The 26664-nt window shown below is 38.9% G+C and overlaps 1 protein-coding gene across 2 annotated transcripts; it reads left to right on the forward strand.

Annotated features, from left to right (window-relative positions):
- The first annotated feature begins 694 nt into the window (after positions 1–694).
- Positions 695–26664, forward strand: LOC140738683 (G2 and S phase-expressed protein 1-like). 2 transcript variants are annotated; one of them, XM_073066344.1, is made up of 11 exons: positions 695–819; positions 2061–2116; positions 4439–4496; positions 8593–9208; positions 12306–12453; positions 18576–18921; positions 19525–19605; positions 21639–21890; positions 22344–22515; positions 22739–22852; positions 26290–26664. In XM_073066344.1, the coding sequence occupies exons 2-11, from the start codon at positions 2095–2097 to the stop codon at positions 26374–26376; spliced, it is 1896 nt and encodes a 631-aa protein (XP_072922445.1). In that variant the 5' UTR covers positions 695–819; positions 2061–2094; the 3' UTR covers positions 26377–26664. The 2 variants fall into 2 exon arrangements, with proteins under 2 accessions (XP_072922445.1, XP_072922444.1); XM_073066343.1 differs by lacking the exon at positions 695–819 and adding an exon at positions 945–1023 and having other exon boundaries at positions 18576–18923; positions 19536–19605.

The following is a 26664-nucleotide window of genomic DNA, read 5'->3' on the forward strand; positions in this document are numbered from 1 at the left end:
CTTAGATGATTGCAAAGATTTTGCATGACATCTAAAACTTGACAGTCATCTAATTAGGTATGGTGGTGACTGTATTGATTGGCTGCATAATGGCCTGGTATGGAAACACCAATTCCCTTGAAAGGAAAAGCCCACAACAAATAGTGGATACGGCCCAGTCTATCATAGGTTAAGACCGCCCTAATATTGAGCATGTCTGCATGGATCAAATTCCTAGCCTTTAATTTTGTCATCTTTCACTGACAGAACACATCATCCTTGTTTGACTTTCTCAGGAAAGCAGCATCCCTACCACCCAGGTCATGCTTTCTTCTTGCTGCTACTATTGGAAAGAAGGTACAGCAACTTCCGGACCCACACACCACCATGTTTAGAAGCAGTTATTATTCCTCAACCATCAGGCTCTTAAACCAGAGGAGATAATTTCACTCGCTCATTATTGAACTGGACTAATTTTGAAGGACTCTTCATCTCATGTTCTCAATATTTATTGCTTATTTATTATTATTATTATTATATATTTTTAATCTTTATTTTTGTATTTGCACAGCTTATTCGTGGCATAGATGTACTTTGATACTAAATTTGCTCTGAACTTTTGAATTTAAAATTGCTTTAAGAAAGCCGCAGGACAAGAGCGGGACTACAACTCCCAAAATGCATTGCCGGTGCGGGCGCAAGCCCTCATCGCTAACGGCTTAGTTCAAACTCGCCAATCAAAGACAGGCAATTTTGTCCTGTGACTGAATTTAAAATCGTGGCGTTAGAAGCATCGCGGAGGTAGTTTGTGCGGTGGGTGAACCTTGGGATTGAGCGGCCGTAAGTAAGAGTGATTAGATGTTAGTTGTAGAAGGGGGGGAAAGAGCAGAGACTGTACCTCAAGTCTGAGGCTGCCTTACGGTAAGGCCGTAGCCCCTGCTATAAGGCAGGCAGCCGCTGTCTATCTCCATCTCAGGCCGGCGGTCACCCAGGATGGATGGTTCTGCGCTGCAGTTTACAATACTCTCCTTGGGCACGACCCAGGTGTTTAGAAAGACTAGGTTAAAACAGTGCGTTAATCTGGAGGAGAATCGAGTTTTTCTTGCGTGTGCGGTTGTTCAGCACTAGGCTAATGTAAAAGGGTGGGAATTGCACTTTTATCGTAATATCTCATTGTTAATGAAAGATTACATGTCGTCATTGCTCCTTGTTTGCACCTCATCGTCAAGGCAAATAAGATAATGTTCTGATATTAACCTGACGTGGGTTGGAAATCTCTTTTAAATGAGTCGAAAATGATGGGTGGGCGGGAGTAGGGGGGGGGGGGGGAGTGGAGAGGAGGAGGCTTAAAAACAAACCAGAAAAGGAAATTGACTCTTGAAATCAAAATTGTATTAGTTTAAACAAACATGATCGGAGTGGCAAAGGGATCCGCAGCTGGTGTTGTGGAGATTCTGAAAAAATCAAGCATCGGAGTCGGGTTTAATATCACCGGCAAATGTGAAATTTGTTATTTTGCCGGCAGCGCATGAAATACATAATAAAACATAAATTCCAATAGTATATTAAATAAGTAGTGCCAAAAGAGAAAAATTCTTAGTGTGCTTCTATTTAGGCTTTAAATTTTCTGGTACATTATTTTAATACTGTAGCATAAAATTAAAATTGAGCTTTAACTTGTTAAATATACCTTCAGTATATTTTGGCTTTAACTGATATAATTGTTTTTAATACTTATTTGTTAGCAATGTGTACTTGTTTACATTACAGTATAGCCAATAGCTGTATTTTGTTTTGCTCCATTTGCTGTGGAAAATGTGTGTCTCTGATTTGAGGAAATTTGACCCTAAATCTTATCAGAAACCTCAAGTCAAGTTTATTATTATTTAACTGTATACAATACTGTCAGATGAGACAATGTTTCTCCAGATCAGCGTGTAAAGCACAATACAAACTTGACACAAAATAACTTATGAAAGTAAAAATGAAATGTGTGTGTCTTTGAAAAGTGAGCACTGGAATATCCCAAAACACACTATTACTGTTCATTTATATTTTTTGTTTGAAATTTCATACCTCAGTTTTCACCAGCTGCAGAGATCGACAATACAAGAAATGGATTGTCCAAGCGAGAATGGTAATCAAATTTGTTTACATTTATTGTGTTAACTGTTGGTTTGTACTTGGTGTTAACTAACTTAGGGCAGCAATGCCAGAGTCCTCCGTCTCTGGCAGTGTTCAGCGCTTCATTGACAGTAGCTTCCTCTTCATTTTCATTACTGTCAGTCCTGCAAATCCTGGGTGGAGACTCAGGAATACTACCGCATTCAGATGTAGATGGATTCTTCATTGCTGTTTCTGCAACAATTGGATTTTTAAAAAATCAGTCAGGGTTGTTAGCCCTGAGTTGAATCCCTGAAGCTGGAGGACACAGAGGACCACTCTTAGTCTGTTTTCTACCCTTTGACCTGTTTGGCAAGGGTGAGCCAGCCAAAGCATAAAGTCCCGACTCCAGCCAACCTAGATCTCTGGGTCACTGAGGCATGCAAGCCTCCAACTCAATGCAAGGTTTTGGTCCTCTTGGAGGACTTGGTGTTAAGCAAGTATGAAAGTAAATAAGTCAGAAGTATGAAACTGAACCAGGCTTGCTTGGTCCAGTGATCTGAGTCCATTGATTGGTCATGAAGGCTATGGGGTTTATTTACATTACAATCTGTACTAATCTGGTATGGAATAGCCAACCTTGTGTGAGGTGTTGGGTGCATTCTTCCACGTTAACATTTGAAAAACACCAGGGCAATCTTGACAGAAAGCTGGTTTATTGTGTGCAGTTTCGTCAGCTGGTTTAACTAGTCATCCACATAGTTATTATTTCCAAGTGTAGAGTATACAAATATGTGAAAGTCCATTACCTTTCCACCATGATTAATGTTTCTAAAAATCTGTAGGAAATGGTGGTTGGGGTGATTGTAGAGGTAAAGTACGACAGCAAGAAACTCATCATTCATAATACAAAAGTTCCAGTGATTTCCAGGTACAAGGAACAAAAGATGTGAAAGAGCAGTCTGTAGAATATATTTTGTTACCTCTGTACTCCCAGTATTGTTAATTGTGAGTCAGATGCTGGCTGGAATCAAAGGGAATATAGATGCAGTCTAATGGATTCCATAGTTTAAGGAAAATTAGACAAATTAATCTGTTCAAGGAAATTTGTTGGCTGCTGGGGAGTTGTCTGATTAATGTGACTAGTTTTTAAGAAGGGGAAAAATGCAACTGATTTAATCATAAGATATAAGGAACAGAATTAGATCATTTGGCCCAATTCATTTTCCCTCTCAGCTCCAATATCCTACCTTTTCCACATATCCCTTCATGCACTGACTAATCAAGAATCTATCAACTTCTGCCTTAAAGACTTAGCCTCCACAGCTGTCTGTGGCAACAAATTCTACATATTCACCACTCTGGTTAAAGATTTGGCTTTCTGACAGATGCGATAGCTAATTGTCAGGGAATAAATGGTAGTTACACACCACACTAATATTCTAAAATGAATTTCTGGAGAACCCCATGGACTTGATCATCACCAATATGTAACAGGAATAAAAAATTTGTCTTATTGGTTTGGGTAAATGAAGGGAGAATTGTGATCAAGCAGCATTGTTCTTTTGTTAGATCTGATTTTTTTTGTCCAGATTTTGAACTTAATGGGATACGTATTTTGCTGTGGTAAGGTGCTATATAAATGTAATTTGCCATTGACTATCTTCTGTTCTTGATGCAAGTCAAGGGTGGTGTAAGGTGGGGTGGGGGAGGAAGTATGCCTAATCTCCTTGGATAGGAACTTAATTGTATAAAATGGGAATTTGTGGTTTTTTTTAAGGCTATTAACCTGGGATATGAACCTAAAACTGCTTTATTAAGTTAATTATATGGAAAAATAAGAAATCTATGGTAGGAGTTGTGGATAACTTTATAAATGTAGTTAAATGGCAAGAGAAATCAAGAGTTAGGCATGAATGATAGAAAATAATTTGCACTGCAACAATGGATTAAGTAGAGGAGGTATGAGAGTAATTCGTTGGCTGCCCTGGGACGCAACATGGATCTGAAAGGCCTTCTATTATCATTAGTTAGGAAAACTGGAAACTGGTTAGTGAGTATAGAACAGGCTCTCAGATTATGTGATTTTTTTTTTTTTAAAAGATTTTAAAAAATCAAGATATTCTTGATTTTGAGTGTCAAGAGATTGCCGGAAAGAAAATGGTTTGCTTTGAGGCTTTATGGCTGACTCCTTGTCTGTACATGTTAATTTAAACAATTAGTGATAAATATTGCTTTCTACTGGTGATTTATGTTGTGATTTGACACTGATTTACTTTGGAAACTCAAAGTTGTAGTTCCTATCTGTTTGTCTTTTAATTGTTTAATGACTTCAGAATGTAACTTGTATTTTCAGACTTCAATCTTTTGTCTGAGGAGAATTCTGACTTTGACGTTCTGTTATCTCCCGCAAGGTAATGTTTTTTTCATTTTCTTTGTCTGCCTTGGTAGAAGCAAACAAAAAAGATGGTGACTATCTTATTCCAAAAAGCTTGATAAGATTCCATATAACTGCAGGTGAAGATTGTGCTCTATTTAGTGATTCCTGAGCGGTTCTCAGGTGGGGAGTAGTTTTGGTGATAAATTATAATGGTTGTGAACAGAGACTAAACTCAAATGCAATATTTGCATTTCAGATAACCCACATCTGCTGTAGTCTATTTTGCCATTTCACAGTATTTAAGTCTGTCTTCCTTTCGGGAAATCACAAAACTTTGATACTTTTCTGGGAAGAAAATAATTTGCCAAGTTCAGTAGGCCAACTTGATTTTCTTTCAGAAGAACCTACAATTAAAAAAAAATATTGGGCTCACTTCTTTGCCTGCCAGTGTACAAAATGTCAAAATAATCCATTTAAATTATGTGAATACTCTGAGGTTAGCAACATCAACCCAAACCTCCAATCTAAATGGTCTTTTTTTAGGGAAAATTCTCATCTGAATGTGCCTTAAGGGAAGACTGTTTGGATTGGAACGTGGGGCTAAATTAGAACCTAGCAAAATTTGTGTTGATACTTGTTAGTTCTGAACTGCCGCAAGTTAAGATGCCATTGGATATGGGGGAGAGGTAAGTTTGCTTGTTTTTTTTTTTTGCTGATACCTAGTGGCTTACTACTTAAAAATAGAATTGTGTTCTTCCCTGATTTCCTACCAGGGTACATGACCTGTACCTAATCTTCCTGGAGTACTTGAAGATGCCAAAGAATTGCTGTACATATTTAGTATCATTTCTAGCTTTATTTTGAAATGCAATAAATTATGGATTAATTTATTTCAAGTATTGGTGTTTCAACTATTGAATTTATGAGCATTTGGCAAGACATAATCTGATTAAGTATAGTCCAGCATGGCTTTATCAAGGGCAGGTCATGCCTTACGAGCCTGATTGGATTCTTTGAGGATGTAACAAAACACATTGATGAAGGTAGAGCAGTGGATGTAGTGTATATGGATTTCAGTAAGGCATTTGATAAGTTTCCCCATGCAAGGCTCCTTCAGAAAGTAAGGAGGCATGGGATCCATGAAGACCTTGCTTTGTGGATCCAGAAATGAAGAAGTAGAAGGGTGGGTGAGTAAGTTTGCTGATGCCACAAAGGTTGGGTGGTGTTGTGGATAGTCTGGAGGGTTGTCAAAGGTTACAGCGGGATTTCAACTGGATACAGAACTGGGCTGAGAAGTGGCAGATGGAGTTCAACCCAAATAAGTGTGATGTGGTTCATTTTGGTAGGTCAAATTTGAAGACAGAATATAATGGTAAGACTCTTTGGCAGTGTGGAAGATCTGAGAGATCTTGGGGTCTGGGTCCATAGGATACTCAAAGCTGCTGCACAGGTTGACAGTGTTAAGAAGGTGTATGGCGTGTTGGCATTCATCAACTGTGGGACTGAGTTCAAGAGCTGTGAGGTAATGTTATGGCTTTATAAGACCTTGGTCAGACCCCACTTGGAGTACTGTGTTCAGTTCTGGTCCCCTCACTACAGGAAGCATGTGGATACTATGGAGAGAGTGCAGAGAAGATTTACAAGAATGTTGCCTGGATTGGAGGGCATACCTTATGAGAATAGGTTGAGTGAGCTTGGCCTTTTCTCCTTGGAGTGATGGAGGATGAGAGGTGCTCTGATAGGTATGTGAGAAGTATTGATTGTGTGGATAGTCAGAAGCTTGTTCCCAGGGCTGAATTGGCTAACATGAGGGGGCATAGTTTTGAGGTGCTTGGAAATGGGTACCGAGGGGATGTCAGGGGTAAACTTTTCATACAGAATAATGGGTACTTGGAGTGCACTGCCAGCAATGGTGGTTGAGGCGGATACAATAGGGTCTTTTAAGAGGCTCTTAAAGACCCAATGGAGCTTAGAAAAATAGGGGTCTATACGCTTGTGAAATCCTAGGCACTTTCTTATCTTTCCAATGTTTTTTATTAGTGTCTACATTGAAGAATACAGAGTATAAGAAAGTGTATATGAAAGGTCAAAAGATTTTTTTTTAAAAACTATCAGTGACATATCTATTCTTAATAACAATCTCATTACCCCGTATTAATGTAAGTTAATCAATAGTTATATTGAAATATACTAATTTATCCCAAAATAAAGAATCTAACCCTTACCAAGACCGAAGCTGTTTATTAAGGAGAAAAGAAGGTAAATTACCTTCTCATATAATAAAAATTAATAATAGTCAACATCTGAGTTTAAACAACAAATCAAAAGTTTTGAAAATAATTCAGAAAAGGTCCCCACAATGTTTGAAAGTCTTGATGAAATTCAGAAATTGAACAACGAATCTTCTCTAAATCTAAATATAACATAAAGTTGCATAACCATTGAGCATGAGTAGGAGGAAAAACATCTTTCCAATTAAACAAAAGTGTCCTCCTAGCTATAAGAGAGCTAAAGGCCAAAATATGTTAATCAGTTGCCTTCAGCTTAATACCTTGTCCTGCAACAATACTGAATAGGGCCATCAGAGTGTTAGGCTTAAAACTGACTTTAAAAAGTAAGGAAAAAGGTTGGAAAAACTTCCTCCCAATATTTTTTAAGATTCTGACAAGTCCAAAACATATGAATTAATGAAGCTGAAACCCAGGTAACATTCTAGTAAATCTTCTCTGTACTCTTTTTTTATTTTGGCATTGGTAAGGCTGAATTTGGAGTAATTTGGATATTGATGTCTGTAAATCTTGTTCCCAGAGATTCTTAATTTTGTCTAGAGGAATATTCCTCATCTCCAGTAACATACCATAAATATTAGATATTGAACCATTATGAAAATGTGTCAAACTAAAAACTGTCTACTAAGTTCTTATCTGAGCTTATGGGAAATGTACATAATTGAGATCTTAAAAAGTCTGATTTGTAAGTATCTAAAAAAGTGAGTTTTGGGTAAGCTATATTTAGCTGACAATTGCTCAAATGAAAAAAGGTTTCCCCCAACAAACAGATCCCAAAAACATTTAATACCCAACTTGTCCCATTCTTTAAAAACTAAATCAGTCATGGAGGGTTTAAAAAAAAAATTTTTTTTTAAAAAATAAATGGGACTTGAAAGGGAAAATCTCAATAAACCAAAGTGCTTTCTAAATTGTATCCAGATCCTCAGAACATGTTTAACTATTAAACTATCAGTTAGTTTACTTACAGATAAAGGAAGAGAGGATCCAAGGCAGTTTCTAGAGTCGGTTACATGGCTGGCACAACATTGTGGGCTGAAGAGCCTGTAATATGCTGTAGATTTCTATGTTCTATGTGCTAAGCACAGAATTAGAATGGAGCTCTTTAGCACTTCATAGAAATAAGAATTGGAGAGATTGGACAGAAGTTATTCTGTGCCACACCTGACATCTAGTTCAAGAATAGGTTAGCAGCTGGGACGTGGTCTGGAGAAGCAGAATAGAGTTAAAGTTCAAAAGTCAAAGTTCAAAGTGCATTTATTATCTGGGTTGTGGGGCGGCAATGCATTTCTACTAAAGGAGGTGTAAGGTGCTCCTTCCCTCTGCTAGCCTGCAGGTCATCCTGCGGCAAGGTGTAGCACCTGCTTAGCCCCTCCCCATCCCATAAATCAATCAGGGTCACATGAAGCCATGGGAGCAAGTGGTAGATGGTCATATGAGCAGCTGGTGCACATTACAAGTTCTAGTTATGCAACTACTGATCCCAGGCAGACAATCTCTGAAGAGTATAATGGCTGGAATCACCCATCATGTAAAGACACTGTCTAGAAGAAGGCAGTAGTAAACCACTTGTGTAGAAAAATTTGCCAAGAACAATCATGGTCATGGAAAGATCATTATTGCCCTTGTCATATGAACATAGCACATAATGAGTGAACATTTATTATCAAAGTATGTATACTATGTACAACCTTGAGAATAGTTTCCTGACAGACAAGATAACTGCTCAAGTTGCACCTAAACAACATTTATGAGGAAGTTTAACTTTTGTGTTTCAAGCAGAAGGCACTAGGCACAGATAATAGCTTTACAGTACTAAATTGTCTTTTTTTTAATTCCTAGTGGAAAAAGTGATGAGGATGATGAAGTTTTTCTTGGACCAGTTGGACACACAGAAAAATGTATTGCTGCTGGCATTGACTTAAATTGCAAGCAAGAGAAAAGTTTACAGCAGACAGAAACTTTGAACTGGAGTCCTCTGAACACTGACAAATTTATTGAGGTTTTTAGAGAAGCCAACTTGTTAGCACAACATTATGAAAATCATGCAAAGGAGAAATCTGAAGCGATGGGAAGTGAAATTATTCACGATAAAGCAGTGGAACAATTTATAGAGGAATCAAAGTTAAACTTAACCCTTCTAAAGGGTATTGCCAGCTCATGTTCTCCAAGAAAAATGACCTCTATCATTCAAAATACTCCACTGAAGTCTCATCTGCCTGCAATTCGGAACAAGCAGGAGGACAATTCACAGGCTTCTCTTGGCATTCCCGTAAAATCACCGAAGAAAGCTGCTGTTCAAGCAACTCGCTGTTTTGTGCAGCCCCTACAAAGCTCTCTTGATTCTTCCTTAAACAATCAAGAGATTACTGCTTGTACCGAGACCACAAATCTCAAGGAATCTCCAAAAGATCGACCATCAATAAATGAACCAACAAAACCCATGACATCAGAAAAAGTAAGCCATATTTAGAAGTATTAATTTTTCAAACTTTTCTATAAAATGTTTATTATTTACAGTTAACCTGTTGGTTGGGTGCAAAGCTTAAAAATAGGAGTTTTCTTTAATGGTTTAGTGCATGGGAATGCAAGGCCCAGGATTAAATATGTTCTGCATGAACTCCAAAAATAAGCTTGTTTCTTATTCCTGTAAAGCTATTTGAAGTTAAATTTATTATCAAAGTACATGTGTCACCCTACACAACCCTGAGACTAGTTGTTGTTTTTTGTGGGCATACTCAGTAAATCCTAAAAACATAATGGAATCATGAAAGACTGCATCCAACAGGGCAGACAAACAATCAATGTGCAAAAGATGATAAACTATGCAAATACAGAGGAGAAGAATAATAAATAAGCAAGTATTCGGAACACGAGATGCAGAGTCCTTGAAAGTGAGTCTATAGTTTGTGGGAACAGTTCATGGTGGGGCGAGTAAAGTTATCCGCTTTAGTTTAAGAGCCTGATGGTTGAGGGATGATTACTGTTCTTGAACCTGGTGGTGAGTCCTGAGGCTTCTGTACTACCTTCCAAATAACAGCAGTAAGAAAGCGTTGCCTTAGTGGTGGTGGTTTGGGGTGGGGTGAGAAATCCCTGATTATGGTTGGATTTCAGTAGTGCACAGTGTAGTCCAGGATTTAGGCCTACAACAATGAAGGGCAAATATTGGGAAAGTGCAAGTGAAGCAGTTCCCATGGACCTGGGGTATCCTCTCCTTGATAAAGATGGTGAAATTGGGAGGTTCAGTTGGTGCAGCCTGGACAAGTAGTTAGGAGTTTGTGGCCCCTGCTTCCCATGTAGAGGGAATGAATGTTTGGCTGATGGACTGTTAGTCAAGCTGGATGCTTTGACATGGATTGGTAGAGTTTTTGACACTGCACTCATCTAGGCAAGAGGAGAATCATGTTCCCGATGTGTGTGTCTTGAGTGGTTGTGTTTGCGGTCTTGGTATAATAAGCTTCTGATCTACTCTTGTAGCCATACTACACACTTGGTTGATTAAACTGATTTTCTGGCCTTTTTTTTTGAGTAACCTCCTCACCTAACTCCACCTTTGTCCCAACCATGATATCATCTCTGGTGGCTCAGAGATGATAAAGGCTTTAGATTAGAATATCAAAAATGAATGGTTGTTCTTTCTTGCTAGCAATGCCCATAAGTGCAACTTGTCACTTATTGAGCCAGCTCTGAATGTTGTCTAGGTTTTTCTGAGGAATTGTTTATAGAATTAAACATTATAAGCAGGGCTCTGCACTTTTGACATTTGGAATAAGAGTGTAGTCGTTGGTGAAGAAGCTTGGGGCTGGTCACTGCATGAATCAGAATCAGGTTTAATATCACTGGTATACGTGGTGAAATTTGTTATGTTTGCAGCAGCAGTAAAACGAAATGTATGATGTGGGGAAGAAGTAAATCAATTGCTGTGTGGGTATATTAAAAATTGTGCAAAAACAAATAATAAAGTGAGGTAGTGTTCATGGATTCAGTGCCCATGTAGGAATCAGCAGAGGGGAAGAAGCTGTTCCTGGTTTGCTGAGTGTGTGTCTTCAGGCTTCTGTGCCTCCTTCCTAACAGTAACAATGAGAAGATGCATGCCCTGGGTGGTGGGGGTTCTTAATAATGGATGCTGCCTTTCTGAGGCACCCCTCCTTGAAGATGTTGCTGATACTACAGAGGCCAATATCCATGATGGAGCAGACTTTCTGTAGCTTCTTTCAATCTCTGTGTGGTAGCCCCCTCTCCATCAGTCAGTGATGCAAACTGTCAGAATGCTCTCCAGTACACTTGTAGAGTGACAGGCCTAATCTCCTCAAACTCATAATGGAATCTAGTCACGGTCTTGCAGGCTTTGTAGCTGCATCGATATGTTGGGAGCAGGTTAGATCCTCAGGAACTAGAAATTACTCACTCTATCCACTTCTGATTCCTCTGAAGATTGTTTCATATTCCCTCATTCTACCGTTTGTGAAGTCCAACAGTGGTTGTATCATCGGCTGCTGCGTACATGGCATTTGAGCTATGCCTAGCCACACAGTCATGGGTGTAGAGAGAGTAGAGCAGTGGGCTAAGCACACACCCCTGAGGTGTGCCAGTGTTGATCGTCAGCAAGGAGGAGATATTAGACCAATCTGCACAGATTGTGGTCTTCTGGTTAGAAAGTAAAGGATCCAATTCCAGAGGGAGGTACAGAGAAAATCTGACAATTATATCTGTTTTCTATGTGCAAGGTATGACTCCAACCACTAGATTGTTTTCCATTTAATGCCCATTGACTTCAGCTTTTGACAGAGCACAGCAGCAAGCTGCTCTGATAATGTTGGTTAAGGATTGTCATGTTTATCCAGCCTCTCGAATTGGGTTGATCGGTCCACCACGTGGATGAAGACTTTGATGCTTGGAGCTTAATTACAGGCATCAATGAGCAGCTAATACTGCTTAGATTATTGATGAACCTTCTACCAGTGAGATTTCTCCTACTTTTAGTTAACTGGATAACCTGGGATTTCCTCCATTGTAGATCACTGGAAAAGTGCTTCAGAACATTCCTCCTTGCTCTTGAAAACACGAGTCCTCTAGCAACCTGAATGCTATTTCCAGTAATGGCAGAAGTGTAGTCCCAGATGTCAATGACTCAGAACTTTTATTTGTGCCTTTAAGCTGTTAAAGGGGCTCTTTTTATGCAATAGACTTTTAAATCTGCCTGTCAGACCCGTATGATATGCAAACCCACACTGTCAGAATGACATTGAAATTGTGCAATTGCACTGTTTGGCTTAGTCAGCCTTTATTAGCAAGTGTGATATTTTCAATGTTGCACAGCAATGATGTACACTTCGGTTGAGCTGCTTCTGAGGTCTATACAGCTGGGAAGATATTGAAGACAAGCACAGTGGAGTTCTTTGGAATAGGTTACTAATTATTCTCCCTACCCTACCCCCCTCACCCCTACCGATTGTTAGTTGCTGAAGATCAGGCAGCTCAGTGGAAAGAGTAGTTTGAGAAAACCTTTTGTAATGCATGTATCTGAGGCAAGTAAAATTATATTTTTATTGCAGATCTGTCCACCTAAACCACCCGAGTCCAAAGCTTCAGGTTCCATGAGGAAGAGCGATGCTCCTTCAGTAGGAAAGCCTCTCAATCGTATTTCATCATCTGCATCCAGTATCCATTCCAGTCTTCGCACTTCCCCATCTGTTGGCCGATGTAAGTTAAATTTTCAATTTTACAAGTTAGTGTTTTTCCCTTAAACTTCTGCTATGCAATCTCTCCCTGTTAGTTTCTCAAATTAATTTAATATTACTTCTGCTTCACTGTGTCATTTTGTTGAAGCACAGGAATCTAAAATTGTGTACAAGGGTGAGGATGAGTAAGCTATTGCATTGAGGTTTTCTTCCAATTGTCACTATAAAGACTGATAACGAAAAGTTGCATTTTTGATGTTCTGCCTTGATTTTAAAACTAAAGCCTTTGTAGGGTCTCTTTGCTGCAGGGAAAGGAATTGCTGGTTTTTTAATTTTTATTTTTGGCTAGGGTTAGGGACACAGCTTTCCACAGGTAAAAAGAAACTCCGATACCACTGGTGCGCCTGGCAACAGAACTGTGGTTATGTTGACCTTCAACAGTCAATTCCTCCAAGGATATAACAATTTCAATGTAAATTTCACTTGTCATAACAAACATAAGCAATCTTGCAGCAAACCTACTCGTAGCACAGTGGTGTAGTGATTAGCACAATCCCGGCACTGCCTGCAAGGAGTTTGCAAGTTCTACGTGTGACCGCGTAGGTTTCCTCCCACAGTCCAAAGACCTACCTGTTGGTAGGCTAACTGGTCATTGTAAATTTCTGGTGATGATATTGGGTTAAATCAGGGGTTTCTCAGTGGCATGGCTCGAGGGGCTGGAGAAGTCTATTCTGCACTGTATCTCATTTAAAAAAAAAAATTCCTGACACACATTCCAAACCCCAGTCACTCACCTGATCCTCACATGCTCTGACCACTCACAGCACAAGACATCAAATGCAATCCGTCTCTTGGCAAATTAGATTTGACAGATACAATTGTGGTGCAGTGTGCTATATTTTGGCCAAACGCTTGAAGTAGATGGTTGACTTCGCAAGTATATGGGTTAATGGATAATAAGAATCTAGTGTACTAAAACTTGAGTTAGGATTTTAATAACATTTAATTGTTTGAGTAAACTTCTGAATTTTACTAATGGAGGCTAAAACTATTGAAAAAGGAGGAAGCTTTCTTGTTCCAATCTCTCAAATCACGGCATAGTAATAATGATGAATCTTTAAGCACAGGTTATACCCATGCTTCTATTTTGTCTCCTGGAAATCAATGCCTTAAAATATCTATTTGCCACTCCATGTCCAAACGAATATTGGTAACTTGGTACAGATTAATAATGGCAAATTGTGAAAATCATTACTGTGATTTTCTTCATTGAGATGAACTGGTACTCCACTTATTGCTAGAATTTAGAATTTATTTAAAATCTTGCATCCATCCTATAATGTGAGGGAGTAAAATTCTTTGCATTATAACTCCATTGCAATGTACAGACATGTAATTTTAAAAGTCTAATGGCTTGTAGAAAGGGCTTTAATGCTGTGGTAGCATTTGCCAGGTGGAGGCAGCTGATACAGTTTATGGTTGGGATGACTGGTGTCCCTGATGATCTTCTAGACCTTTCTGCACCTGCTGCTATAAATATCTTCAATGGAGGGAAGTTCACATCCACAGATGTGCTGTGCTGTCCATGCCACTCTCTGCAGTGCCCAGCAATTAAGGTTGGTGCAGTTCCCATACCAGGCAGTAATACAGCCAGTCAGTACACTAATGGTGCCCCTGTAGGAGGTCTTGAGGATTTGGGGGAGGCCCATGCCAAACTTCAGTCGCCTGAGGTGGAAGAGAAGCTGTTCTGCTACAGTCCAGGTGAGATTATCGGTGACATGTATACCGGGGAACTTGAAACTATTCACCCTCTCAACTGCAGACCCATTGATGTTGATCAGGGCGAGCCTGTTTCTGTTCCTCCTGTAATCCACAATCAGCTCTTTTGTGTTTTGGACGTTGAGGGAGGGGTTGTAATCCTGGCATCACTGTGTCAGGGTGTCAACCTCTCATCTATAGGCTGTCTCATCACTGCTAGAAATGAGGCTGATCAAAGTTGTGTCATCTGCGAATTTGTTCAGCAGATTGGAGCTGTGTGTGGCAGTACAGTTGTCTGTGTAAAGGCAGTAGAGAAGAGGACTCGGAACACAAGCCTGGGGACACCTGTGTTGAGGGGCGGGGTGAGGGAGCTCATCCTTGCCATCTGTCAGTGATCCGATGAGGAGTCTAGGATCCAGCTGCACAAGATGGGGTGCAAGCCATGTAGAACAATGCTGCTTTTGATACTCCTGTCTGATTGTTCACCTTGGAAGGTTCACTGATATCTGTAAGCTCTTGCTTTAGCAGCCTGAGGTACCCACCTGCTTCAAGCAGGATTTAATTGTACAGATACAGTGACACACACTTCCACTGAAGTACTTTTGAGAGGCTGGTGATGAAACGCATCAATTCTTGCCTGAGAAGTGACTTGGATCCACATCAATTTGCCTACCGTCACAGCAAGTCAACAGTAGATGGCATTTCATTGGTTCTTCACTCAACCCTGGGGCATCTTTAAAGCAAATGCATTCATTAGGATGACCATTATTGAATACAGCTTGGCATTCAGAATCAAAATCACTTTATTGCCAGTATGTGAAACATGCCAGAATTGATTATGGGTTTGGTACCAAGCATAAAACACAGGACAATGCCATAACTAACAACACAAACAGCTAACAATTTACAGGACAACAGTGCAAACAGCCATGAGCAATCAACAATTAGCAGAGCTGTCACATGCGTAAATGTCAATAATCAAACAAATGCGAACAGACTAAACAATTATCAACCGAACAGAGATCAGGAAAGAACATTTGATGGATGTTGTGCAGGGACTATAGAGGTATTACACTTGAGTGAGTTTTGTTGAGAAGCTGGTTAGCTACAGGAAAGATGTTTCAGAGATGACATTTGGTCCTGGTGGTGATGGGCTTTCAGCATCTCCCCATCACCTCAGAACTAATAAATAACTTTCAAGACCCAGGCTTCAATACCTCATTGTGCAATAGGATCCTTGGTTTCTTCACTTTTAGACCACAGTCAGTTAGGATTAGCAACAACATCTCCTCCACAATCTCCATCAGCACAGGTGTACCACAAAGCTGTATGCTTAGTCCAATGCTCTTCTTGCTTTACACTTATGACTAAGCTCATCCCTGGTACCATATTTCAGTTTGCTGATGACAGCATTGTTGTAGGCCGAATCAAAACTGGTGATGAATCGGCATATTGGAGGGAGATTAAACATCTGGCTGAGTGGTACCACAACAACAACCTCTTACTCGGTGTCAGCAAGACCGAGGAGCTGATTCTTGACTTCATGAGTAGGAAACCAGATGTCCACGAGCCAATCTACATTGGGGATTTAAGAGGATCAGCAACTAAATTCTTTGGTGTCCTCATTTCAGAGGATTTGTCCTGAACCCAGTACACAAGTGCAGTTACGAAGAAAGCATGGCAGTGCCTCTACTTTCTTAGTTCGTTAAGAATAGGTGTGTCATCTAAAACTTGACAAGCTTATAAAGATGTGTGGTATTGACTGGTTGCATTGTGGCTTGGAAAATTCTACAAAATGAAGTGAATTCGTCCTAGTACAACACAGCCCTCTCCGCCACTGAGCACATCTACATAGAACACTGTCACAGCGAAGCAGCATCCATCATCAAGGACCCCCACCCCACAAGCTGCTGCCTTCAGGAAGAAGGTACATGAGACTCGGGGCTCTCATTGCCAGGCTCAGGAACAGTTATTACCCCTCACCCATTAGGCTCTTGAATCACTTGCCCCATCAGTAAACTGTTCTCGCAAGCTATGGACTCACTTTCAGTGACACTCAATGTTCATGATATTTATTGCTTATTTATTATTATTTCTTTTTGCTTTTGTATTTGCACAGAGACTGTCCTCATGGGTGCAGTTTTTCATTGATTCTATTATGTTTCTTGGATTTACTAAGTATGCCTGCAAGAAAATGTATCTCAGGGTTGCAATTCATGTACCTTGGTAATACATTTACTTTGGGTTAGGTAAATGACCACAGAATTCAGAATTATAATTGACTTGGGTCAGTTAAGGGTCGCTGAATTCTCTTGTTCCTTCTGTACAACTTCGTCAGCTTGTAGCACTGAAATGGGGAATCTTCTGTTGGGCAGACTATTGATTCATATTCTCCTTGTCCCTGGATTGGGGCCCTCCCTTGCAATAGTTTGTTTCCTGAGCTCTCACTTCTAACCTTTCATTTTTATTCTTTTTCCTCTTTATTTCTATTCTGTTATACTTCAGTTTCATTTGTTATGATGGATCCAGCTGGCTTATGTCAATCTTTCATTGACTGACCCAAGGCTACAGGTATCATGACCTCATTGCTCATCTCCCAAATGGATGTCATTCCTTTTTGTTTTTCTGAATTAGGCTATTTCTAGTCAGTTACAGCCAGTTCAAGTCATAATTTGGGTTATTCTTATAACTTTTGTTAATTCTACATTGTTTAAGTGTTCCATAAATAACTTCTGTGGGAAATTATTTCTATTTAGAGGATCACTGGTGGAGTCTTCATTATGTCCACTTTTGATTACTTTAGTCTACCAATAATTAGTTCAGAAAACCAGTTCAAAAATAGTGGTCACAATAATAATCACTCAAATGTCACCTTTCACTTTTCTCACCACATGGTAAGAACAAAGACATTTGTTTTGTGCCTTGTCTATTGTCTAACTGTTCGGCAGTTTTAAATTTTTTGGGGCCAATAAAACAATGTTAAGTACTTGCTCTCAAGCCTTGTATAGTCCCAGAACCTGTTGCAAGTACCTACTCCCTGGTGCTCTCCTGGTAGTGAATTGCTTACCAATTACTGCCTATGAGAAATGGTGTTGAGGGAACATCTTCTCCCAACAAGAGGACCCATTTATTTGCATTTCAATATTTGTAAACAAGGAAACAAACTTAACTGTTGGATTATTTTCTTGTTTTGTAATGGTTCTGATAGCTACATATCAAACTTTGTCATTTTCTGTACCAGCATTGTGGTTGAATGCTTTGCATTTCAGAAGTTCAGAGTAAAATTTATTATTAGAGTACATGCATATTGGCTGGCTGGTGGTGTAGTGGCATCGGTGCTGGACTTTGGGGCAGAAGGTCCCGAGTTCAAATACAGCCAGCTCCCGTGCACGCTTTCCATTTATGCTGGGTTGAGCGTCGAGCTAACAACTTGACCTCGTAAAAAGAAATTGCCTGCTACAAAAACATCAACAGCAAAAGTTGATGGCCTATGTTCTCTCGTAAGAAAGGCAATTTCTTCTTCTTCTACATGCATATTACCACATATAACCCTGAGATTTTTCACAGGCATACTTGGCAAATCTATAGAACAGTAACTGTAACCATCAGGAACTGTGCAAATGCAGATATAAAATAGCAATAAATAACTAGCATGAAATAACAATGAGTCCTTAAATGACTGTAATTGTCCCCTTTTGTTCAAGAGCCTGATTGTTGAGGGGTAGTAACTATTCTTGAACCTGGTGATGCAAGTCCTGAGAAATTTGTACCTTCTACCTTATGGCAGTAGTGAGAAAAGATCATGGCCTGGGAAGTGAGGATCTTTGAATTCTGCTTTTCTACGGCAGCATTTCATGTAGATGTGCTCAATGGTTGGGAGGGTTTTACCCGTGTGGTACTGGACCAAATCCACTACCTTTTGTAGTATTTTCCACTCAAAGGCACTGGTGTTCTCATACCAGGCCATAGTGAGGGCAGCCAGTCAGCACTTTCCACTATGCATCTACAGAAGTTTGCCAAGCTTTTTTGACAACATGTGGAAAATTTCCACAGACTCCTGAGAAAGTAGAGGTACTGTTGTGCTTTATTTGCAATTATATGATTGGTCAGGACAGGTTTTCTGAGATGGTGACTCCCAGAAATTTAAAGTTACTGACCCTCTCCACCTCTGATTCTGATTACCGGCTCATGGACCTCTGGTTCCATCAGTTCTAAAAAAAACTGCTGTTCCTGAAATGTTAATGTTTCTCTTTGTGCAGATGCTGCCAACTCTGAGTGTTTGCAGTATTTTCTGTCTATATTGCATCTACAGTAGTTAATTGCTTTTCTGCAAAATAAGTAGTTATTTCTAGGTTTAAAATACTGCTCTTGCATTTTCTTTTGCAGCATTATCTCTAAACTTGCCCTTGAAAACATCAAAACTACCAGCCCCAAAAACCAGCAGAATTGCTGTACCAAAAAGCAAGCTTTCGAATTCTACATGTGCAACCGGTGCTCAAAGCACCAAATTAATAAAACCACCAAGTATTTCTAAACTCTCCACGCCTGGAAAAGTGAATCGGCAAGGGCCAGCAACACAGACTGTACCTTGTAGAGAAAGCTTGCAGAGAATTGGCTCAACAGCTAGTAAGAAGTCTGATGTACCAGTAAAATCAAGCAAAGCTGGAAATGTGCCTGGACAAGATCAATGCTCAAAGGCCAAGCCGTTTCCACAGCCCCTGCAGAAGTCCAGTGGTAAATATAAACTATTGTCTGAAATAGTTACATCTTGCTAGCTTATTAATCGGCTCTTGTGTACCTTTGTGCCTGCTTTTTCATTCTCAACTGTATTGAATATTTGGGCATCACAAGTAGATGTCACTGCTTTGACATTGTGCACTGTTGGAAATACAAATGATTGAGTGAAAAATTCAAATGGTGGGAATGAAATGAGAAGAATGATCTCTCGTCTTACTCTTTTGAACTTGCTAGAATAGACTTTTTTGCTTGATTAGTATTTGATTTGCATCTGAATGCTGCAGCTTGTGCTTTCTGATTGAAGGCTTAAGAATTTTGTACTTGCATATTACAATGGGCAATCAAAAGAGGCGAAAGTAGATCTGTACTATCAGATTTGAGATCTTTTTCATGGGAAAATGGACCTCAAAGGAAATCTATTTTGGTACAACTCGGTGGTATGCAGAATTAAGAAAATTTGCATATTTTAAAACTTGTGGATGTTGGCTTTTGTATAATTAAATTTAGAAAGATCTTTGTGTATTCTGGAATCTTTAAAAAAAGTTTTCAGAAGTGTTATTCACTTGAGCTAAACCAACATTTTTACATTTTAAAAATTTGATCTCCAAGTACCATCACCTGGAACAAGATCAAAAATAACTGAACTGAAGAAGACATCAGTGTGCCATGAATTTGAAAGGTAATTGCATCCTGTTGTATTAACGGTAGGCTGCTAATGCAAGCATGTTATTCAGATTAAAGATTCGTGAATGTTGTGTGTTAAAAAATTTTTTCTAAAAGTCAGTCAGTCATTACACTGCCATTGGTAAAACAACATGTGGCTTTGCACCCAAGCTCAGGCTTGTTTTTCCACAATGAATATTAGTGCTCTTGTAACACAAGTTCCACATAGCAATCAAGCCACTTTAGTTTGTTTTATTTGTGTGTCTGGAATAGGGTTGGGCTTCTCCTCCCTCCTGTGACCTGGTTTGGGGACAGATGCTTAAATGAACAATGCTAGAGATAAATTGATACCAGAGCACCTGACTGGAAATTGCCCATGTCCATTCTTCTGATGCTGCCACGATGGTTATTAGAGATGCACAGTGTGGGGACAGGCCCTCTGACCTCATTTAGTTTTGGCTTTAGCTTTTGTATTAGTTGAGTATTAAATTGACATTGTAAAATCACCCTTAAGCTTCTCAAAATACATTGAGAAGCTATTGATTCACTTCCAATCTCTGCCTTGCCAGTCTGTATTGCTGCCGTTCAAATCTATGGCTGTGACCTTGCCCCGTCAAAATAACCCAAACTTTTCACATGGCAATATGAGATTTGACTGTTGCATTATGCCCCTTAACATCTACAGTGATTAGATAAAAATGTGGATCTCAAAGGTGCATTTATTCAATTGTGTTTCTTATACTGGAATTTGATGTCAGATTATACCCAGAGCTGTTTCAGCAATGGGGTCTGTACCCTATGCTGTTATCTCCATCAGAGGATCTTTTACTTTTTCACTTTGACATTGATGAATGATTATATTGGAAAGTATGATGTCTCCTGAAGGCATTCACTGCTCTACATCTGCTTCAGCACTTGAATCTGCACGTGTGTCCTGTCAGGTGTTCATTCCTAGATGAGTTGCTTTTTGTTCCAAGCATTTTGAGGGGCGGGGTTGAATCAAAATCCATCTTCCTGCATCGCTACTCTAATAAACTGTTGGTAGGTCCCATTCCCTTTTTTGTTTTGCATGTTCTCATGGCAATGCCTCACTATTCTGGAACACCTACCTGATTTGCTTTCCTCTGTTTGAATGTAGTTTAAACCTTTTTGCATTCCTTTTACATCAGTTCCACAATGAAATAATTCAACATACTACTACCTGTCTGGTGCCTTTCTCCTTTCATTGATGCCTAGCTTCAATGCCACACAAAAATGCCACTTTCCCATTATTTCATTTGCTGATTTAATTGGTTTTGGATTCACCAATATCCCCTTTTTTTTATTTTGAAAGCCTTCATTTATTTTGATATTCTTTGCTGCAATTATATTTCCTTGCTCATGAGTTCTGCACTCTAAGGCAATCTGAGTAGTTTTAAAGGAGCCATGTATCTTTTTTCTGTCTGTATTGTATATTGTCTTGTGCATTTAGTAGGGATAATTTGCCACGTGGGTTGGGGTATTGTAGAAGCGGAGAGTATAGCTATGTATTCTTGCTTTGTTTTTAGTTCACTTTTCAATTTAGTTGGAATTAGAGGCAACCAAGAATAATTTTTTGACTGCTTCACTTCATTTCAAACCCCCACTACCCCCCACCCCGGTGCTCATTCTCTGAGCCTGTTGCATGTCACTACATTCTTGCAGATGTTAACCTGTAGCCCCTTATCTTTTGCACTCTACAGCCTACCCATTTGTAGCCAATGCATCAATTATAGCTTTGTCTCTATCTATATATTTGAAGGAACATTCCATTAGACTGTCAACTGAATTATAGAAACCAAGTCTAACCAAGTCCAAGAAATGTTCTGTGGCTGCAATTTTACAAATGCGACTTCAAAAGAAAAACTGCAATCACTTTTAAATGATTTTTTTTTGTTCAGTTTTGCCCCTTTAATTGAGGATATAGAAATGTTTGCCATGTTTCTAAGGTGCCAACAGATATTAAAGTTTGCATTAAGATGGTTCCTTTTTAGTTTATAGCCTGCTCATTTCATGTTGAATCTTTTTCAGAGGCATAGCAGCTGGTACTCCAAATAAAACTCTGGCTAGAGGAATGCTGCAAACGCCTAACGTTCCAAAGAGAAGAGTTTCAATGACTCCTGGCACAAGGCCATTATCTGGTTTACCCACACCACAGAGTCGTCGGTTGTCAAGTATTCCAGCATTCACTCCTCGCACGCAACCAAGGCTTGGGTCGTTATCTCGGCAAGTCACGTCTAAGCGAAATCGTAGCATGTCTGCCAATGGTAGAGTTTTGGAAAGGTGAGTAAAGTAAAATAGAAATTGTAATGCTTAGGCCATGTGGAGGATAGTTGCCTTTTTAAAAATTCTTTTAAAATTTAAAAATGCCTATGGATTTTTGTTCAGTTTGATGAATATCAAACCTTGGTAGAAAATATTATGTAAAAATGTTGATGTTAGTAAAGGGAAGAATTCTATTTTATGTTTTAGTTCCTCTAGATTGGTCATGCCTTTTACTACCAAGTATTTCTCTGGGCACTAAGCCATATCTGTTGTTTTATAATGCATTTAAAATACATGAACTCTGAGAAGTTTGAGATTCTGCCTCTGCTTTGTTCATTGAGAAAAGCATTGATAGTGATTAACTGGACATGGATATATCCTCCAACTGAACATTTGTAAATATGGTAATACTGGAAATTTAGAATATTTGGACATTTTTTTAACTTGTCAATATTTTTTTTCCTCTTCCAGAAGTAAACAAAAAACACCTGAGAAGCCCGAGGTCCTCTGTTCACCTAATTCCTCTGGAGATGAGATGTCTGCTTCTCTGGTTCCTGGCATTCTGAATTTCTCCCCTGATAAATCACAGACCACATGCAAAGACAAAGCCAAGGAACATGTATTTGAAATTCCAGGGAAAGAGGTAGTTATACATATTAACTGCAACAACAGTTTGTAATCCAGTTTTAACAACAAAGATTTTAAAAAAGCAGAATACTTTTAATAGCCCTTTTTAAACAATTCTATTTTTTTATTCTTGGTAAATTGAACAATCTGCAATTACTTACCAGGCCTATTGAAATAATTCATCAAGTAGAGCATTTTCATGTTTTATTTTCATCTGTGTTGTTATTTTCTCACTTTAGAATCTTCTAGTAGAAATTAATACAAAAATTAGGCCAATTGAAGATCGTCTGCTAATTGATCTCTCCAACACTCCTGATCAGAAAAGAATTGTACCAGTTAAAGTTCTTGAACCAGTAAGTTATTTTTGTTCTATCTTGTATGAATTGTTGCAGGTTTGTCATTTAGTGTGCCCAATACTCGTCCATAGACTTCTAAGTATAAGCAACACAATTCTATACAATATGCTTTTAGTTCAGTTCTATTAAACACTCATTTGAGTTGATGAAATTTGAATAATATTCTAATTTCTCTTAAAATTGAAGGATTCAGGATTGGATCTATTTGTTTAGTGCAGAAAAAGAATTTACTTGTTTACCTACCTACTGTGTTACGTCACGGGCATTTAGGACAGCAACAAATAGGTTATTTACTAAAAACCTGAAAATAGTGAGAGGTTGTAGCTTAAGTATTTTTATGGGGGGGAAACAGTGTAATTACAGTAAAAGATTTGGGTGAGGGTTGAAATATTTCCAATTCCCCCAATAGAAATATCAAAATGTATGTTTGTATATTGCCTTTGGACTAGTAACATAGCTGTTGGATCCTGATGGTCTTGCAATCCAAAGGTTCTCTGGAAGTTAAGAATGATATAGAACTTGTTGCTTACGATCATTTTATTAAGTGTTACAAGAGGAAGAAGCATGGCAAGAGGGAAGGAAAAGAGCGAGACTAAAAGCAGTGTAGTGTTCTTGTACGAGGCTACCGATAGCAGAGAATTCTATAGATAACAGTTGACCAGTAAGATGGCTTGATTCAAATAATGATACCTGCCACTGAAACAATTTCCAGAAAGAGGCAACTGCAGCTCAATTGATGGAAAATTCACTAAATCTTATAGAAGTGATTATATGAAAATACAAAAAAAATGATGTTAAATGACAAGAAAAGTCAACAATTCTATATTCCAATCCATCATTATCAAAAATCTCTTGATGCATGTTTTTGAAATTCTTCACAATCCTTGCCTTTTTTCCCCTCTGCAAAATTGTGTTAACTTTGCCTGATTACTTCATTTTTTTTCTATATTCCCTGCAATAATGTCTATAAAAATGTATATGTGAGATGTTCAGATACCTGGCCTTGGTTTTCTTAATGCATTTCCTTCCCTTTAGAAAATAGTAGATGTAATTTGTCAAGTCTAAAGCAGGGGTTCCTAACTTTATTATACCATGGACCCTTACACTGAACTAAGGGGTCCATGGACCCCAGGTTGGGAACCTCTGGTCTAAGGGGACCTTCCATAAATCCACAGAATTTTAGAAAATTAAAATGCATGGTTTAACATAATTTTGCCAGCCTTTAAAATCATGTGGTGAACTTCATTAGGACCCAAAGATTTATTAATCTATGGCTCCAATCATTTGCTCCAAACCATTTTCCTGAGTTTTGCCTTACATTCCAATTCCTGATTTGAAAGTAATTTATGGGATCTTTAAATGAAGACTGATCTAAATGCCTGTTTAATTCATCTGCCGTCTCCTATTCCTATTTCTAGCGAGCTTTATTCCTTGTTCTATTTTTTCTTTGATCTTCCTATTTTCTTTTTTTAATATTGTGCAAATTATCAGTCAAACAGTTTTGACAATACAAAAGGAAGGAATGGATTGGGTATTAAAGAAGACAACTGGTTGACAATGAGCATTGGAATAGTTGCAAAAGGCAACACATCAAAAAAAGTGGAATGCCCCACTTCAAGAGTCATTTTCAATGTTTCTAACTCACCTGTATTCTAAACTTTTCACAAACATTGATGTCCATGAAAGCAATAGATGTCCACCAGCAGTCTTTCAAGAGCAGGATTGCTTGGGTGGCAGTACAATTTAAGTCGCTCTTTTAGCTGAAGAATTGAAGGGAAATTATTAACAGATCTTGGAAAGTAACAAGCAAGTTCAGATGAACATTTTACCTCTAAGTTGGGGGGGGGGGAGCATAATATAAAAATAATTGGCTCTGCTGACCTTTAAAAATTACAGTACTGGTTAGTTCTTGGAAGTATTCAATATAGCTTTGGTCTCCAGACCTTTGTCATGATCTTGGAGAAGAGGTCTCAAGGTTAAGTGGTGACCTTGGAATAGCTGTAATTGAATCAGATGGTTCAGTCGAGGATGAGTAGACGAGACGTTTGTTATGTCTCCCCTCTCGCTGTGAAACGGAGATGCCTCTTTCTCCCTTATTAGAGAGAGCCTGTGGTATGTTGAATACCAGGTGAATGAGTAGTCTTTGGAGTACTGCAAGTCTGTGTCTTTGCTGTTGCTTTGCTGCATGCTTGAGTGTTCGGTGGTGGGTACTGATGCTATATTTTTGCTGGTGGGGGAGGGGGATTGTTGCTGCTGTGGGAGGGAGGGGATCTGGGGGGACTTTGGGGTTCTGGCATTTAACTGTATTTCATTCTTTGGGGGCATTCTATTTTCGTGGATGGTTGCGAAGAAAAAGCATTTCAGGATGTATATTGTATACATTTCTCTAACATGTACCTTTTTGAAACAAATGGGTTAAAACTCTTTTCTGTCAGGTAGGTAAATAAAGGAGTTAATTGGTATGCTTCCCACCACCCTTAATATTACAATTGCCATTATATTGTGCTTGCAGTATGTAAACTACAGAACATTCTGCATTTATGTTGGGTGACAGGGTAGCATAGCCATTGGCATAACTATTAAAACACAAGCAAACCAGGTTCAATTCTATGTCAGTCTGTAAGGAACACACAAAACGCTGGAGGAACTCAGCAGGTCAGACAGCATTTATGGAAAGTAGTAAATGGTTGACGATTTGGCTGGTATCCTTTTGTATATCCTCCCTGTGACTGAGTGGGTTTCTTCCAGGTGCTCTGATTTACTCCCACATTCCAAATACTTGTGGATTAGTAAGTTAATTGGTCAATTGAGCACTGTGGGCTCGTTGGGCCAGAAGGATGTGCTGTATTTCAAATAAACAAAATAAGTTATGTCCAGACTCCAGACACCAATGACAAGGATGGAGACTCTGAACTCATGGGGATACTTTCCACCTGCAGGTGTCACTAGAGTGGCACAGTATCCAGGCAGCGGAAACTTGCTGCTCCTTCATCGTCACTGGCATGAATCCCAGAACTTCTACACAGCATAGTGGGAAGAACAAGATGAGACAGATTGTAGCTATTCAAGGAGAAGCTCTCACCACCACCTCAAAGGCAATTAGGATGAACAGTTAATGGCCTTCCTAGTGATACACATATTCTGGATAAACTAATTATTTGACAAAGCTAACACTCAGGGAAATGGGATTATTTTTCCACATATAAGAGTTAAAACTTGCAATAAAGTAGCTCCCTGGCTGGTGAATACAGGAATTGCTATAGAATATTAGAAGGCCACAATTTGAAGGGACCTAATTTGAAGAGTAAATGGAGATGGGGATATCTTGTCTGTGAGCAGAATGGTGTAAATGAGCTCCTGTACGTTAGGATTCTCTGAAGACTGTATCTGGATTTGCTTTGACTTTACTCAATGTTTAAAACTTTCTATTTCAGCTTATAGATTTCAGCTCCCCACTGATTTTGTTGAGTCCAGTGGACAAAGAAAATGTGGATGTGAACTCTCCTTTGCTGAAGTTTTGAAAAAGTTGCTGTTACACTTAGAATTGCTTCTGTCTCTTCAAACTGTTTTGCTTTCTATGAGTTTTTGTGTTGGCGTGAGCCTGCTCGTTCTTGTTTCTTTCGATGAGCTGAAATTGATACAGTCTTGTGTACAATTGATATAAATAATTTTTATTCACAATTTAAAATGGTTTAAAGATGAACTATCATTTAAATCCAATCTTGGTGCATTTATCCTCAATAAAATTTGTCTGATTTGAAAATAATTGTTTTTAAGCATTAATAAAAGTCTAATTAAATCTGAATAAA

Source organism: Hemitrygon akajei, chromosome 14 (genome assembly GCF_048418815.1).
Source record: "Hemitrygon akajei chromosome 14, sHemAka1.3, whole genome shotgun sequence".
Lineage (NCBI taxonomy): Eukaryota > Metazoa > Chordata > Chondrichthyes > Myliobatiformes > Dasyatidae > Hemitrygon > Hemitrygon akajei.

Coding starts and splice junctions, on each gene's coding strand:
- LOC140738683 (XM_073066343.1), top strand. CDS start 977: ATGGTTCTGCGCTGCAGTTTACAATACTCTCCTTGGGCACGACCCAG. Junction 1,024..2,060: donor TCTCCTTGGGCACGACCCAG/GTGTTTAGAAAG, acceptor TTCATACCTCAG/TTTTCACCAGCTGCAGAGAT. Junction 9,209..12,305: donor AACCCATGACATCAGAAAAA/GTAAGCCATATT, acceptor TTTTTATTGCAG/ATCTGTCCACCTAAACCACC.